This window comes from Lampetra planeri, chromosome 46 (assembly GCF_965212315.1).
Source record: "Lampetra planeri chromosome 46, kcLamPlan1.2.h2, whole genome shotgun sequence".
NCBI classification, from domain to species: domain Eukaryota; kingdom Metazoa; phylum Chordata; class Hyperoartia; order Petromyzontiformes; family Petromyzontidae; genus Lampetra; species Lampetra planeri.
Window position 1 is genome coordinate 1,291,583 of NC_136152.1, and position 17,257 is coordinate 1,308,839.

Here is a 17,257-nt window from a genome sequence, read left to right on the forward strand (position 1 = left end):
ATCTCCCACGCGCTCCCCCCCCCCTCCTCTCCATCTCCCACACGCTCCCCCCCCTCCTCTCCATCTCCCACGCGCTCCCCCCCCCCCCTCCTCTCCATCTCCCACGCGCTCCCCCCCCTCCTCTCCATCTCCCACGCGCTCCCCCCTCCTCTCCATCTCCCACGCGCTCCCCCCCCCCTCCTCTCCATCTCCCACGCGCTCCCCCCCCCTCCTCTCCATCTCCCACGCGCTCCCCCCCCCTCCTCTCCATCTCCCACGGGATACTCACAGATTGGATCCTCCATCCTGAGCTCTCGGTTGAGTCGGATGCTGGCTGGGATGGTCATGTCCACCAGCTCGCTCATGCTCTGCAACACAGACAACGGATCACTTGCAACGCCCACGCTCGCTCCATCTCCCACACGCTCGCTCGCTCCATCTCCCACACGCTCGCTCCATCTCCCACACGCTCGCTCCATCTCCCACACGCTCGCTCCATCTCCCACACGCTCGCTCCATCTCCCACACGCTCGCTCGCTCCGTCTCCCACACACTCGCTCGCTCCGTCTCCCACACACTCGCTCGCTCCGTCTCCCACACACTCGCTCGCTCCGTCTCCCACACACTCGCTCGCTCCGTCTCCCCCACACGCTCGCTCCGTCTCCCACACACTCGCTCGCTCCGTCTCCCACACACTCGCTCGCTCCGTCTCCCACACACTCGCTCGCTCCGTCTCCCACACGCTCGCTCCATCTCCCACACACTCGCTCCATCTCCCACACACTCGCTCGCTCCGTCTCCCACACACTCGCTCGCTCCGTCTCCCCCACACGCTCGCTCCATCTCCCCCACACACTCGCTCCATCTCCCACACACTCGCTCCATCTCCCACACACTCGCTCCATCTCCCACACACTCGCTCCATCTCCCGCACGCTCGCTCCATCTCCCACACGCTCGCTCCATCTCCCCCCACACTCGCTCCATCTCCCCCACACTCGCTCCATCTCCCCCACACTCGCTCCATCTCCCCCACACTCGCTCCATCTCCCCCACACTCGCTCCATCTCCCCCACACTCGCTCCATCTCCCCCACACTCGCTCCATCTCCCCCACACTCGCTCCATCTCCCCCACACACGCTCCATCTCACCCACACACACTCGCAACATCTCCCCCACACACACTCGCTCCATCTCCCCCACACACACTCGCTCCATCTCCCCCACACTCGCTCCATCTCCCACACGCTCGCTCGCTCCATCTCCCACACACTCGCTCCATCTCCCCCACACTCGCTCCATCTCCCCCACACTCGCTCCATCTCCCCCACACTCGCTCCATCTCCCCCACACTCGCTCCATCTCCCCCACACTCGCTCCATCTCCCCCACACTCGCTCCATCTCCCCCACACTCGCTCCATCTCCCACACACTCGCTCCATCTCCCACACACTCGCTCCATCTCCCACACACTCGCTCGCTCCATCCCCCACACACGTTCCATCTCCCACACACTCGCTCCATCTCCCACACACTCGCTCCATCTCCCACACACTCGCTCGCTCCATCCCCCACACACGTTCCATCTCCCACACACTCGCTCGCTCCATCCCCCACACCACGTTCCATCTCCCACACACTCGCTCCATCTCCCACACACTTGCTCCATCTCCCCCACAGTGCTGAAGCGATTTTGGGTTTCGCCGAAAGCCAAACAATGAGCCACAGGTTGTGACCGGCAGAGTCCGGCATGACACTACAACAACCGTCATATGCCGCTCTGTGACGGTGGTGTCACCACGGCGCTTGTGCCAGGCTAGGTGCACTTGTGGGAAGGCTCGCCGCTGGCTGGAGATCACGGGACAAACCCAGGGGTTACGGGTTGACCGACATCATTGGCAGATGTGTACAGCCCGCGTTGCTACATCGATGAGCGTGAGCGTCGCTTCTCCGGCCTCGGTGCCACCACCGTCAACAGCGCAATCCACCCAAAATCCACCACCAACCTAACACAGTCGCCGCTTATCGCCGCTTTAAATTTAAATCCATAATCGGCGACGTTTCGGGCAACCGGCCCTTCTACATGGCCCTATGCGCAGAGAGCTGCATTGGGGCGGAATTAGTTTTCTCCGAATCCTGGCGCCATCCACGTCGAACTCCCTGCCCCCCTTTCAGTAATCCCCCCCCCTCGCCGCCACCTCGTTAACTCCCTCCCCTACGTGTTTGCTGCCCCCCCCCACACACAACCCACCGTGACTCATTGTGCCCCCCACAAACGTCTTTGCCGCCCCCCCCCGCTCCACACAGTCTCTTGCTCCTCTACCCCACCGACTCGCACGCACCCACTCTGCCCCCCCTACTAAATCTGCCCCCCCCACCACCTCTATACCCCATTACCCCCTTGGCTCCCACCACTGCCCCCCCCTCCCGCCTCAAACTCCCTTGGAGACCCACATTTACTAACCACCGCTGTTCTCCCTCCTCCTCCTCGTGCTCAATTCCCCGCAACTTTCATCCGTGCACCCCCCCCATTGCTGTCCTAACCGTTCTCTTACCGACAGTACCCCATGTCCACCCCCTCTGCCCCCCCCCCCCCAAGCCAGCCGCCCCCCCCCACTCTCACCTGTAGCCCCAGCGTAGCCAGCATCTCTCGCCTCTCCTCGGGCCCCGGGCCAATGTGCCTCTCCGAGAAGTCGTCGTGTCGCGGGAGGAGGCGGTCAAGCCCCCGGCCCGAGCCGGCCCCCGCGCTCGAGTGCAGCCTCGCGCGGGGGGCACCAGTCTGGCCGGGCCCCCCACCGGGAGCCGAGGGCCCCGTGCGCTCAGCGGCGCCGGGCCCCGCCGCGGACGTGGAGGCGAGGGCTCTGGGAGGAGCACGCCGCGCCACGGATGCCCCCAGGGCACACCTGCATCGTACTACCAGCGCCGCTCTAAGCATGGCTGGAAGGGAGCGTGGAGATGAGGGGGAGGAGAGGAGGGTTGGCGCTCACTTTTTTGGACAGGGTCCGGGGGGCTGACTTTTGGCGAGGGGGCTGACTAGCAGGGTGAGGAGGAGTAGAAGGTGGGGGCTCAGTGAGGAGCCACGTGTGTGGCGGCGGCAGGCAGGGTGGCCGGGGGGGGTAATTTGTGGTTAGACGAGGAGGTGCCAAGAAGGATGGGACAAGTACCGTGCCTCTCGAAACCGGCACGCCACTCGCTGGTCGGACGCGTGGGATTTGAGAGCGGCTGCCGGATCGGAGCCGCGGTTTTAAACGCGAGCGGTGGGCGTCACGGGTAGCGCAGTGACACGGGGAGAGCCAATGGGAGCTGGGGGAGAGAGCGAGAGGATCGTCGTCTGTGGAACACACCCTCCTCCACGTCACTCCCCTCCCTCCCTCCACCGGCCCATCGACACCCTTATCCATCAACCACGCCTCGCTCAGCTCACCACGACATCATCACCCCACACAACCACCTACCACCTCTGGCTCACTCGGTGTCGTCATAACATTGTCCCTCACTATCCCCCCCCCCTTCCTCCTCCTCCTGCGCTGCTGCTGCTATATTCGTGCAACGTGACTGAACTCAAAACACTCAGCCCACACACTCGGGCTGAACGATGAATCGATTTCAAATCGAAATCGCACTTTGAAACAATGCGATTAGCAAATCGTAAAGGCTGCGATTGTTGCGATTTGAAAAGTCCCATTACTTTCTTATTAGAATTTTTTTATTACAACTTTCTTGATTGAACTTAACAATTGTTCAATGTTTGAGTGTTCTTTTTCAATTAAAACATTTTAATAAATGCATGTTGAAAGCAATTACTATATTTAAAGTTTTCATCCTTGCATTAGAATATATAGAACAGTTCATATTTTGATGGTATCATGTGGTAATGCTCCATCACATGTTTTAAAATCTATTACACACTGAATATTGAACTGAAGCTTGACTTAAAACAATTGAATCGGAAATCAAATCGCAAAATTTGTCAGAAAAATCGCAGTGAGATATTTTCCCCAAATCGTTGAGCCCTACCACACACCCAGTGTCGGATTATCCGAGTAGCTACTACATATGTAGCAGCTATCTATGTAGTAGCTACCTATGTAGTAGCTACATATGTAGTAGCCACTACATATGTAGCTACGGGCCCCGCACTTCCAAGGGCCCCGCGCTAAATGCATTCAAGCTATCAATTCCGGTTCAGTGATTCTGCACTTGCTCTATTACTATAGTACCATACCGCCTTCAACTTTTATGAAAGACTGGATGTTTAAGGTTAGCGATTTGTCGTATTATCTGGCTGTATAGCAAATGAAAAAACACAATTGCTTTACTATGCAAGTAGAAAAACGTGTGTTTAAATATTTACGTGCTTTTACTTTATTTAGGGCCCCTTTATAACATATGCTACAGGCCTCGCACTAGCTTCGTCCGTCACTTCTCGTGCCATCACCCACCAGACACTACCCCTCAATCATGCGTATCGGTCCCTCCAAATACAAAATAAAAGTACTGTTTGTTTAAAGCACAAAAAACACATCCCTTCAGCTACCCGGTCTTTTATGAGTGTGTCATTTGAGTAGCTTAGTTAAACACAAGCAAAACTCTGGACCAATTTCGACTTACATTGCATCATCAACGGAGTCAGACTCGCTTGCGCCAATGCTAACGAACTGCCCAGATGTCCGTTAGGAACGGGTGCTCATTCGACCTTAAACTATTTAACACGCATTTTTTTTTTACCCATTAAACTAAAACTTTAGTTTTGTGTGGTTTTGTTGTTATCCTTCCCAACTAAAGTTGAGAGCGTTTCTGATGTATTTGTCTCCGTCTGTTTGATCGTCTGTCACGTGCGAGAGAGAGAGAGAGGAGGGGGAGGTCACGATAACCCCCGTCAAGATAATGCAATGCAAATGTGAGCAGAACGCTTTTGGGACTTCGCGCCGAGTGAAGGCCGGGCTTTGGTGCTTCTTGAAAAATGCAACATTTGATTGGATAGCGTTATGGAACACGCGCCTACCGCATGGGGTTTTTTTTCTGTTTGAAATAGATTCGGTGATCGTTTCAGCGGAGGATATGTATTTATCCCGCTGTCACATCTGGAGGTGGAGCGCCCAGTTGCTACCCTCACTGCAGTGCGGTAGAATTCAACCCAAAGTAGTCCGGCCAGGGCGACTAATGGTGCTGCACTCACTGATGCACTCCAATCACTCGCTCACTCCAACACAAAGTAGTCCGGCCAGGACGACTGATGGTGCAGCACTCACTGATGCACTCCAAATCACTCGCTCACTCCAACACAAAGTAGTCCGGCCAGGACGACTGATGGTGCAGCACTCACTGATGCACTCCAATCACTCGCTCACTCCAACACAAAGTAGTCCGGTCAGGGAGACTGATGGTGCAGCACTCACTGATGCACTCAAATCACTCCCTCACTCACCAGCGGCCAGTTGCATCCCTGCCACTCTTCTATCGCTACTACCATTGTTACCATTCCCCTGAACTTCACTCATTGATTCCTCCACGTTGAGGATTCGGTTGACCATACCCTGACTGCATTAAATTAAACTACTTATTTTTAAAATTTATTTTACCAGGTAAGGCCCCACTGAGCCATATAGTTCGTGTTCACAAGTGACCTGACCACAAATGGTAGCTCGACGACGTGGCTTATCACGTGGGCATTTATAAGAGCCACATACTCGAAACGCGTGATGTTGATTCTAAATGTGGAGCCACAGAGAGGTCAAGGGGAAGCGCTTCGTGAAATTGCTCCGAGGTGGAACCGACACGTGGCACAGATCCGGTCTGGTCCCAGCGTGTCGCAGCCGCTCTCCCTCTGCACGGGATTCATCGATTCACTGCTCGATACGCGACTCTCGTGGCACGCAGGTCGGGCGCGGGCGTTACGTTCGTGGCGACACTTCAGCCCGAACAGAACTGTTCAAGGGAGACGGAACAATTGGAGGGACAGCAAATAAAGGAGCCGGTGGGAGCGAGACAAGTGTTGTGATTCACCCCCCCCCACCACCCAGACCCCCCCACCCAGACCCCCCCCACCCAACTCCCCCACCCAACCCCCCCACCCAACCCCCCCCACCCAGACACCCCCCCACCCAACCCCCCCCACCCAGACCCCCCCCACCCAGACCCCCCCACCCAACCCCCCACCCAACCCCCCCCACCCAGACACCCCCCCCACCCAACCCCCCCACCCAGACACCCCCCCCTACCCAGACCCCCCCCACCCAACCCCCCCACACAACCTCCCCACCCAGACACCCCCCCACCCAGACACCCCCCCCCTACCCAGACCCCCCCTACCCAACCCCCCCACCCAACCCCCCCACCCAGACACCCCCCCCACCCAGACCCCCCCACCCAACCCCCCCCACCCAGACACCCCCCCCCCCCATGTGATGCGAGGAATCGTCACGACTTGGTAGCAATTTAATTCAATAATATTTTTTTATTATGTTGAAGACAGCGGTCTCTTGTGGCGGAAGAATGTTTCACTCGTATCACCAGCCCCCCCGCCCATCCAGCTTTCCCCCCCCATAAGGGACCTCCCCCCTCCCCATCCTTCTCATATTTACCGTATTTTCCGGATAATAAGACACTCCCGAAAGTTAGACGCACCCCAAAACTTTTGGGATTATCTTGGAACGGGAAAAAAAGGAACCGTGCTTTATAACCTGGGCAATACGATACTTGCACTCGTGCGGAGAGACTTGGCCCACTGTTTTGAGTTTATTTTTATTTGCTACGCACGGAAGGTCCCGTTTAGCCGCTTGTTTGTGCCCGGCTGCTTCACACGGCAGATCAGTGGTGCCGTGAGCAGTGGCAGCAGCAGTACAAACAAAAATACAAAACCATGAAATATTGCCGAGAACGAGCAATACTGAGACGACTCCGAACACCCCCACTACTTGCGAATTTGGAGAGATTATCCCGTTTAAGATTATTCTCGACTACCCTGCCACAACACAATGATTCGCGGTACAATCACGTGACATTTCAGAAGGACATACATCGTTTCCTGGGACTATCGTGAATTCGTGACATATTCCGAAATGGCATTTGAAGAGCCACGGCGTCCCGGAAAATGATCGCGCTGCTGGTGGTCGTGGTGGTGTTGCCTCTCCTGCCCTCTCAGCGGTCTTGCATCGCGATGCGGAGCACTTTGAAACCCCAACTCTTTAAACTTACCCGCCTTCCCTCTTTAGTTCGGTCGGTTGCCCCTGGTTATGTTTTTTTTCTGCTTTTCATGCATTGGGAATCTTAGGATGGAACGCCGCATTTTACATGTGAAGTATTATTACTACTACTACTACTGCTACCCGTCTTCCGCAAGAGGATTCTGAACAACACGTGTCTGTCCGGTAGACAACAAATGCTCTCCGCCAGACTAGAAGAAAAAAAAAGAGGAGGGGGGTGGGGGGAAAAGAGTAATAAAAACCTCGATGCTTGTGCAGGGTGCCCCCCAATTCTATATCACGCCACCCCTCCAAATCATGCGGGAGCCCCCCACAAACCCACCCCCACCACCAGAGCGCCGCGGCCGCTACACGGCGGTGTGCGTCTTGCTCCTCAATGCGGCCTCCGTCTCCCCGCCGCCGCCGCCGCCGGTGCCGCTGTCGTATCGCTGGTAGCCGCTGTCGGTGAGCAGGGGCCGCAGGGGGTCCTGGCCCCCCTGGAGGGCCGCCCTCCTCCTCCGGCGCGCGCGCAGAGCCAGGGCCAGGAGGCCCGAGGCGAGGGCCACGCCGCAGAGCGCGCACAGCACCGAGATGGCCGAGATCTCCAGCTGGGAGAGCTGCTGGTCTGTGGGCGGGGGGGGGGGGAGCAGGCAGCAGCTTCATTATCAGCATGTACTTGGCCATCTTCATTGTCGTCATCATCAGTATCATCATGATCATCGCTATCATCAGGGTCATCAGCAATGCAACGTCAATCTTGGCTCGTATCGGCATCGTCAGCAGCATCTCGGTCCTCACATCGAGTCAGGAAGAGCTGCATCGTCGTCATATTAAACTACTCACAAATTACGCAATCATCGCCTCCCCCCCCCCGCCGAATTCAACCACCACCCTCATTGACAGGACCGTCCTGACAAAGAGTCCGGAGACTCAATGAGGCTCTTCCGAGGCACACCTGGGACCGTGCCGAGGCACACGTGGAGGTGGGAGGGGGGGGGGCACTCACCTGGCCAGGTGACCTCGTAGGTGTACCCGAGGTTCTCCGGTGCCGTGACGAACATCTCCGAGTGGCGCACGGGCGGCCAGAAGGGCACCATGTGGTAGCCGCGGTTGTGGCCCAGAGGAGCGTTCATCAGCGGGAACGCCGTCAGGGCTACTCGCGGACGGAGAGCGGGGAGGGAGTGGAGGGATGGAGGTGTGAGCAAAAAACTGCTGGGTGATCTCGTGATGGGAAACAAAAATCTATCCAGCAACTGCTCACATCGCTCATTTCTCCCCGGTGGAGGACGTCTCGAACGCGTCGTCCCATTGGTGGCGAGCGGTGTCTGAACCGGTCCCGTGTGCGCCGGTCTTTACCAACTTGCACTGCACTCACCAGCGCTGGGGGGGGGGGGGCGGGGGCTTCTCCCCCCTCTTCAATCCCACACCCCCACTCCCCCCCTCTCTCCTGAGCTCCTCCTTGCATTGCCTGCCACCCTCCCAATCTCTCCTCCCTCTTTCAATCCCACGTTCAATCCCTCCGTCCCATCTTCACATTCTCCTCCCCACCCTCTTCGAATCCCTGCCTCTCTATTTATACTCACTCCCTCCACTCCCTCCCTCCACTCACTCCACTCTCTCCCTCCACTCCTCCCCTCCACTCCCTCCCTCCCTCCACTCCCGCCCTCCCTCCACTCCCTCCCCCCTCCCCTCTCTCCCCTTTACTCTCCCCCTCCCTCACCTCCCCTTCCCTGCACCCACCCGCTCCGTGTCTGCGCAGCCACTCATCGAAGACGGCGTCCACGAAGGCGTGCAGGGGCACGAAGAGGGGGTCGTTGGGGGAGAGGTACACCTGGCCCCCCGTGCCGTTCAGGAACAGGTGCGCCAGGTTGTGCAGGCTGCGGAGACGCGCGTCGTAGCGGCCAGACGGCTCCGAGTAGCCTGCGGAAGAGTGGGAAGCAGGGGAGAGTGGGAGACAGAGGGGAGAGTGGGGACAGGGGGAGAGGGTGGGAGACAAGGGGGGAGAGTGGGAGACACGGGGGAGAGTGGGAGACAGGGGAGAGTGGGAGACAGTGGGGAGAGTGGGAGACAGAGGGGAGAGTGGGGACAGGGGGAGGGTGGGAGACAGGGAGAGAGTGGGAGACAGGGGGGAGAGTGGGAGACAGAGGGGAGAGTGGGGACAGGGGGAGGGTGGGAGACGGGGAGAGAGTGGGAGACAGGGGGGGAGAGTGGGAGACAGGGGAGAGTGGGAGACAGGGGTAGAGTGGGAGACAGTGGGGAGAGTGGGAGACAGAGGGGAGAGTGGGGACAGGGAGAGGGTGGGAGACAGGGAGAGAGTGGGAGACATGGGGGAGAGTAGGAGACAGGGGAGAGTGGGAGACAGGGGGAGAGGGTGGGAGACAAGGGGGGAGAGTGGGAGACAGGGGGGAGAGTGGGAGACAGGGGGGAGAGTGGGAGACAGGGGGAGAGTGGGAGACAGGGGGGAGAGTGGGAGACAGGGGGGAGAGTGGGAGACAGAGGGGGAGAGTGGGAGACAGGGGGGAGAGTGGGAGTCAGAGGGGAGAGTGGGAGACAGGGGGAGAGTGGGAGACAAGGGGAGAGTGGGAGACAGGGGGAGAGTGGGAGACAGGGGGGAGAGTGGGAGACAGGGGGGAGAGTGGGAGACAGGGGGGAGAGTGGGAGACAGGGGGGAGAGTGGGAGACAGGGGGGAGTGGGAGACAGGGGGGAGTGGGAGACAGGGGGGGAGAGTGGGAGACAGGGGGAGAGGGTGGGAGACAAGGGGGGGAGAGTGGGAGACAGGGGGGAGAGTGGGAGACAAGGGGGGAGAGTGTGAGACAGGGGGAGAGTGGGAGACAGGGGGGAGAGTGGGAGACAGGGGGAGAGGGTGGGAGACAAGGGGGGAGAGTGGGAGACAGGGGGGAGAGTGGGAGACAGGGGGAGAGTGGGAGACAGGGGGGAGTGGGAGACAGGGGGGAGAGTGGGAGACAGGGGGGAGAGTGGGATACAGGGGGGAGAGTGGGAGACAGGGGAGAGTGGGATACAGGGGGGAGAGTGGGAGACAGGGGGAGAGTGGGAGACAGGGGGGAGAGTGGGAGACAGGGGGGAGAGTGGGAGGTCAGGGGGAGAGTGGGGGACAGGGGGGAGAGTGGGAGACAGGGGGGAGAGTGGGAGACAGGGGGGAGAGTGGGAGACAGGGGGAGAGTGGGAGACAGGGGGAGAGTGGGAGACAGTGGGGAGAGTGGGAGACAGGGGGGAGAGTGGGAGACAGGGGGAGAGTGGGAGACAGGGGGGGAGTGGGAGACAGGGGGGAGAGTGGGAGACAGGGGGGAGAGTGGGAGACAGGGGGGAGAGTGGGAGACAGGGGGGAGAGTGGGAGACAGGGGGGAGAGTGGGAGACAGGGGGGGAGTGGGAGACAGGGGGGAGAGTGGGAGACAGGGGGGGGAGTGGGAGACAGGGGGGAGAGTGGGAGACAGGGGGAGAGTGGGGGACAGGGGGGAGAGTGGGAGACAGGGGGGGGAGTGGGAGACAGGGGGGAGAGTGGGAGACAGGGGGAGAGTGGGGGACAGGGGGGAGAGTGGGAGACAGGGGGGAGAGTGGGAGACAGGGGGGGAGAGTGGGAGACAGGGGGGAGAGTGGGAGACAGGGGGAGAGTGGGAGACAGGGGGGAGAGTGGGAGTCAGAGGGGAGAGTGGGAGACAGGGGGAGAGTGGGAGACAGGGGGGGAGAGTGGGAGACAGGGGGGAGAGTGGGAGACAGGGGGAGAGTGGGAGACAGGGGGGAGAGTGGGAGTCAGAGGGGAGAGTGGGAGACAGGGGGGAGAGTGGGAGACAGGGGGAGAGTGGGAGACAGGGAGAGAGTGGGAGACAGGGGGGGAGTGGGAGACAGGGGGGAGAGTGGGAGACAGGGAGAGAGTGGGAGACAGGGGGGAGAGTGGGAGACAGGGAGAGAGTGGGAGACAGGGGGGGAGTGGGAGACAGGGGGGGAGAGTGGGAGACAGGGAGAGAGTGGGAGACAGGGGGGGAGTGGGAGACAGGGGGGAGAGTGGGAGACAGGGGGGAGAGTGGGAGACAGGGGAAGAGTGGGAGACAGGGGGGGAGTGGGAGACAGGGGGGAGAGTGGGAGACAGGGGGGGAGTGGGAGACAGGGGGGAGAGTGGGAGACAGGGGGAGAGTGGGAGACAGGGGGGGAGTGGGAGACAGGGAGAGAGTGGGAGACAGGGGGGGAGTGGGAGACAGGGGGGGAGAGTGGGAGACAGGGGGGGGAGTGGGAGACAGGGGGAGAGTGGGAGACAGGGAGAGAGTGGGAGACAGGGGGGAGAGTGGGAGACAGGGGGAGAGTGGGAGACAGGGGGAGGGTGGGAGACAGGGAGAGAGTGGGAGACAGGGGGAGAGTGGGAGACAGGGGGAGAGTGGGAGACAGGGAGAGAGTGGGAGACAGGGGGAGGGTGGGAGACAGGGGGAGAGTGGGAGACAGGGGGAGGGTGGGAGACAGGGGGAGAGTGGGAGACAGGGGGAGAGTGGGAGACAGGGAGAGAGTGGGAGACAGGGGGAGAGTGGGAGACAGGGGGAGGGTGGGAGACAGGGAGAGAGTGGGAGACAGGGGGAGGGTGGGAGACAGGGGGAGAGTAGGAGACAGGGGAGACAGGGGAGATTGGATACAGAGAGGTGGGAGACAGGAAGGTGGGAGCAGTGAGGTAGGACACAGTGAGATGGGAGACAACGTGATTCGTGGGAAGGGGCATGGGCGACGGAACACAAGGACACAGGGAACGAGACAAAGGTCACAGGGGGACACGGGGCAGAGAGACCGGCACAAGGCCACCACATTTCTGGGATGCTCAACCGACAGACGTGGCGAGCTCGCGGATGTAGGATTTAGAGACGGGGTCATGGGGGCACAGAGGCAGCCTACAGCGTCTAGGAGGCCACCGAATGTCAACGCCATCTTACTCCATCGGACCGAGCGACCAACCAAAACTCTTGCCTGCGATAGGCCAAAGACCTCAACAATGTATCTCTCGGTAAAGTCACGTAGGTAAAAATAAATAATACAAATAATTGAAATAATAATATAAATTTAATAATGAGAATTTTATTTTATTTCTATAATTTTTATTTGTATTATTTATTTTTACCTACGTGACTTTACCGAAAAAACTTAAGAGTATGAATCCTTGCAGTCACGAAAGCTTCAAATCTAAAATGTATCTCTCGCTGACGACTCAAGTCCCAATTCCGCTTCTGGCATCGCGCCGCTGTCACCATCCAAGCATCTCGCCCGGGATTTCAGAAGACCGCTGGCGAGCAGTGGCACAGCGCGGACTTCCAGAATAGCACCCTCACTCGAGACCCAAACACCGCACCTCCTCGCTTTAACATGCCTCGAGGTCACTGGTGGTGGGAGCCATGAACAGGCCCGCCCGCACATCTCCTTCACGAGTTACAAATTAAAGACAACGACCGTGGCCATGCCACCCACACAGTGGACCGCACAGGTAAACCCCGCTGTGGTCTGCGCTCCTGCAAAACAGGAGGAGGAGGAACCACACGAACTTGGTTGAAGCCCTCTCGTCGTGCCAGCAGCAGCAACAGCAGCAGCAGCAACAGCAGCAACAGCAGCAGCAGCAACAGCAGCAGCAGCAACAGCAGCAGGAGGACCTCCACATTGGCATCGGGCTCCTGGACAAATCGCTGCCACTGCCACCATACTCAAGAATATAATAATCTGTGGGCAATGTAAGTCTGTGGGTAATGTAAGTCTATGGCCAATGTTAGTATATGGGTAATGTAAGTCTATGGGCAATGATAGTCTGTGGGCAATGTTAGTCTATGGGTAATGTAAGTCTATGGGCAATGTTAGTCTGTGGGCAATGTTAGTATATGGGTAATGTAAGTCTATGGGCAATGTTAGTCTATGGGCAATGTTAGTCTGTGGGCAATGTTAGTCTATAGGCAATGTAAGTCTATGGGCAATGTTAGTCTATGGGCAATGTTAGTCTATGGGCAATGTTAGTCTGTGGGCAATGTTAGTCTATGGGCAATGTTAGTCTAAGGGCAATGTAAGTCTATGGGTAATGTAAGTCTATGGGCAATGCAAGTCTATGGGCAATGTTAGTCTATGGGCAATGATAGTCTATGGGCAATGTTAGTCTATGGGCAATGTTAGTCTATGGGCAATGTTAGTCTATGGGCAATGTTAGTCTATGGGCAATGTTAGTCTATGGGCAATGTTAGTCTATGGGCAATGTAAGTCTATGGGTAATGTAAGTCTATGGGCAATGCAAGTCTATGGGCAATGTTAGTCTATGGGCAATGATAGTCTATGGGCAATGTTAGTCTATGGGCAATGTTAGTCTATGGGCAATGTTAGTCTATGAGTCTATGGGCGATGTAAGTCTATGAGCAATGTAAGTCTATGGCCAATGTAAGTCTATGGGCAATGTTAGTCTATCGGTAGTGTTAGTCTATGGGCAGTGTTAGTCTACGGGCAATGTTAGTCTATGGGTAGTGTTAGTCTATGGGCAATGTTGAGTCTATGGGCAATGTTAGTCTATCGGTAGTGTTAGTCTATGGGCAGTGTTAGTCTATGGGCAATGTTAGTCTATGGGCAATGTTAGTCTATGGGCAATGTTGAGTCTATGGGCAATGTTAGTCTATGGGCAATGTTAGTATATGGGCAATGTAAGTCTGTGGGCAATGTAAGTCTATGGGCAATGTAAGTCTATGGGCAATGTTAGTCTATGGGCAATGTTAGTCTATGGGTAGTGTTAGTCTATGGGCAATGTTAGTCTATGGGCAATGTAAGTCTATGGGCAATGTAAGTCTATGGGCAATGTTAGTCTGTGGGCAATGTAAGTCTATGGGCAATGTTAGTCTTATGGACCGCACAGTAAACCCACTGGGGTCTGCGTCCCTTCAACGGAGCAGGAGGAGGAACAGCAGCAGCACACGAAGCCCTCTCGTCGTCACCAGCAGCAGCAGCAGCACCTCCACATTGACATCGCGCTCCTTGAACCACAGTGCTACTACTGCCATCGCGCGCAAGGACGGAACTTCTCGATGTCCCCCGCGACCCCGTCTCTCTCTCTCTGTCTCTGGCGACCTTCGAGGGAGTTGCGGAAGCTCCCGTCGGAGTTGGAGAAGAAGGGCGCCGTGTCGAAGGCTCCGAGCTGCAGGCACTGGGTCACGTCCTCGGGCTCCGGCAGTCGAGCCAGCATCGGGTTGTCCACGTTACCCGCCGGGTTCCGACGGATCGGACCCCCCGCCGTGTCTGTGGTTACGGCAACAGGGGTGACGATGAGAGGGATACGGGATGGGGGGAGCGGTGGTGCAGCGGTTAGCGCGCCACTGAAGCTACGAAGCCAAGGCACCCGCATTCCATTCGCCCCGCTCACGGCCACCGACAACGCTGACTATTATTTGAATCGGTCTGCGGCCTCCCCCCTAGGTCGACTCAGCCTCAAATTAGTACATCCCTGGTGCGGTGTGTAAACATCGCCACGAGGGAGATAAAGGCGGCCAGGGGTGGTGTTGACCACCCACCCCCGCCCCCTCCATCTCTCGTGCACCGTGCCGGCCTTCATAGGCGCTCGCTAACAGCACTTGCCCCAACAGACTGTTTAGGCTACACGGGGGATCTTTGTCTTTGGTGTAAAAGGGAGTAGTCGCGGAGGGGGGCGGTGGCGATGGTGGTGAGTGGCGTGTGTTGGAGTTGCCATCACGTGGTGTGGAAGCAAGCGCACGCAGTGCATTCATGAATGGAACACATTTCATTTTCAGCAGCAACAGGAGCAGCGGCATCCTTATCATCAGCCGTGGTCGATCCACTGCTGGACGAAGGCCTCCGTCCCGGCGACCCTTCACGATCCTGCGACGTAGCAACTCTGCCATCTGGCTGCGATGTTTAATTCTGCGAGTAACGTGAGACACACTGAGCATCGTGCCAGACAAAGGTACGGGCAGTGCCGGATTAATGATCTTAGTAGCAAAAGTAGCTACAAATGCTGCGGGCCCCGCGCTAAATGCTTTCAAGCTATCAATTCCAACTCAGTGATTCTGCACTTGCTTTATTACTATAGTACTATACCGCCTTCAACTTTTATGTACGACTGGGTGTTTAAGGTTATCGATGTATCGTATTACCCGGCTCTATAGCGAATGAAAAAATACAATTACTTTATTATGAAAGTAAAAAATGTATGAGCTTTAAAATGTTTTGGTACTGGCAAAGGAGGTCCCATTATGTTATTTAAATATTTCTGTGTTTATTTATTTATTTAGGACCTCTTTATAAAACATGCGCTACAGGCCCAGCACTGAGCTTAATCCGACACTGCGTACGGGGGTGGTATCGAATGAGAACGAAATTGTAGCAGCGTGCATGCATCACCACGGCAGTCGGGTGGTTTGGAGTTGCTGTGAACAATTGGTTAAACGTCAATGCAGCGGGTCAGGTCCTAAAGTCCAAACGAGTTACAAATGCAGCGTTACAAACATCGTGCAACGTGGGACGAGCGACCTTCCAGGCACGCGGGTACTGCGCGGTCAATCTCAGCCCTGTTTAAATAGTTCATGCGCAAACTCACTTGCACAACAACACACTGTTACAGCGTAGAGTGCGTGCGTTATTCTGCAGTGTGTCTTGACGAACCGGCCGTGTGCGTGTGTGTGTGCGGGCACCACGTGTGTACGTGTGTGTGTGTGCGGGCACCACGTGTGTACGTGTGCGTGGACACCACGTGTGTACGTGTGTGTGTGTGTGGACACCACGTGTGTACGTGTGCGTGTGTGTACGGGCACCACGTGTGTACGTGTGTGTGTGTGCGGGCACCACGTGTGTACGTGTGCGTGTGTGTGTGCGGGCACCACGTGTGTACGTGTGTGCGTGTGTGGGCACCACGTGTGTACATGTGTGTGCATGTGTTTCGTGGGGAGCGTTGGCGTTGCGGATGGAGCGCTAACAGCACTTGCCCCAACAGCCCGGCAAAGGCTACACGGGGGGTCTTTGTATTTGATGGTAGGTTTTTACCCTTTTAACTGGTACAAAACTGACACCTTTATTCAAGGCATCATGTTTGCAATGACCACAACACAAGTAGTCAATAAAGCAAACAAAAAGAAGCAACTCTGATAAGGATAATAATATGCACTGTCCTTGAAGTTGATTGGCCCACACCCGAGACGGCTTTCTTTAGAGCCTAGTCCCCATTGGTGTAGGGCCAGATGACACCAGAAGGCGTACAACTCAAAAACAGTGCAATATCAGAGTATTGAGAGTTCGGGGTAAACATTTACACTATGAGATCTCTTTTACCAGTGGCAAAATATGATGGTAGGTTTTTACCCTTTTAACTGGTACAAAAGGGTAAAAAGGGTAAAAACCTACCATCATATTTTGCCACTGGTAAAAGAGATCTCATAGTGTAAATGGTCTTTGTATTTGTTTGCGTGCTTGTGTGTGCAAGCGCCACCCTTGCTGCGCGAGAGTTGGCAACATCCATCGATATTCCGGAGTTTGGATTATTTTGGAATGAATCATGAAGAAGTCCCTTCTGCACGAATTGCGCCTCCGGTTCAGCAATTCACTGGCACGCTTCGTCACGTTCACGTGACATCTCATCTCGCTCGCGAACAGAATTGCTGTGTTTTGGAAGGACGTATACGTTTACAAAGGCCCCAAGAGAGCAAACGTAGCAACAACATGACTGTCGTTCCTAACAGGGCAAGATATTAAACGTTCCACAAGATGAGTACGAGCTATGTACGCACGCGTGCTGTGGATAGCAGCAGGGTGCGCAACACGGGGAGTTCACCAGAATAATACTGGTAGGAGCCACCTGGTTCCACCAGCCCACAGGGGATGATTGTGTCCGTCCGTCGTGCATCCAAAAATGGGAGGGGTGGGAATGGGTGGAGAGGGGAGGGTGGGTAAGGGCTGGGTGGGGCTGGGTGGGGAGGGCTGGTCACCTCGTGGTGCCCTTATAAAACTCAACGTTTAACCTACTCACGCCGGCTTGTGCCCGCCCTCACAGTCGGCCATATTTGCGGAATACACCACGCCGCCGTTGACCCTGGCCATTGACCGAGCAACCCAACGTTCCTACCAGCTCCCTCC

General features: G+C 56.8%; 2 protein-coding genes across 2 annotated transcripts in view; both read right to left on the reverse strand.

Moving 5' to 3' along the window:
* The window catches only part of GLDC (glycine decarboxylase), a 39,568-nt gene extending 36,369 nt beyond the window's left edge, over positions 1–3,199 (reverse strand). Inside the window, exons 1-2 of the mRNA XM_078615125.1 lie at positions 2,603–3,199; positions 269–347 (exon numbers count right to left, since the gene is read on the reverse strand). Of these exons, the coding sequence (XP_078471251.1) occupies positions 269–347; positions 2,603–2,914 (391 nt within the window). The 5' untranslated portion in view covers positions 2,915–3,199. The remainder of the gene's footprint in view (positions 1–268; positions 348–2,602) is intronic.
* Positions 3,200–6,399: 3,200 nt separating this feature from the next.
* TYRP1 (tyrosinase related protein 1) overlaps positions 6,400–17,257 on the reverse strand; it is a 26,159-nt gene continuing 15,301 nt past the window's right edge. Inside the window, exons 5-8 of the mRNA XM_078615126.1 lie at positions 14,246–14,413; positions 8,904–9,083; positions 8,170–8,316; positions 6,400–7,788 (exon numbers count right to left, since the gene is read on the reverse strand). Coding sequence (XP_078471252.1) covers positions 7,532–7,788; positions 8,170–8,316; positions 8,904–9,083; positions 14,246–14,413 — 752 coding nt within the window. The 3' untranslated portion in view covers positions 6,400–7,531. The remainder of the gene's footprint in view (positions 7,789–8,169; positions 8,317–8,903; positions 9,084–14,245; positions 14,414–17,257) is intronic.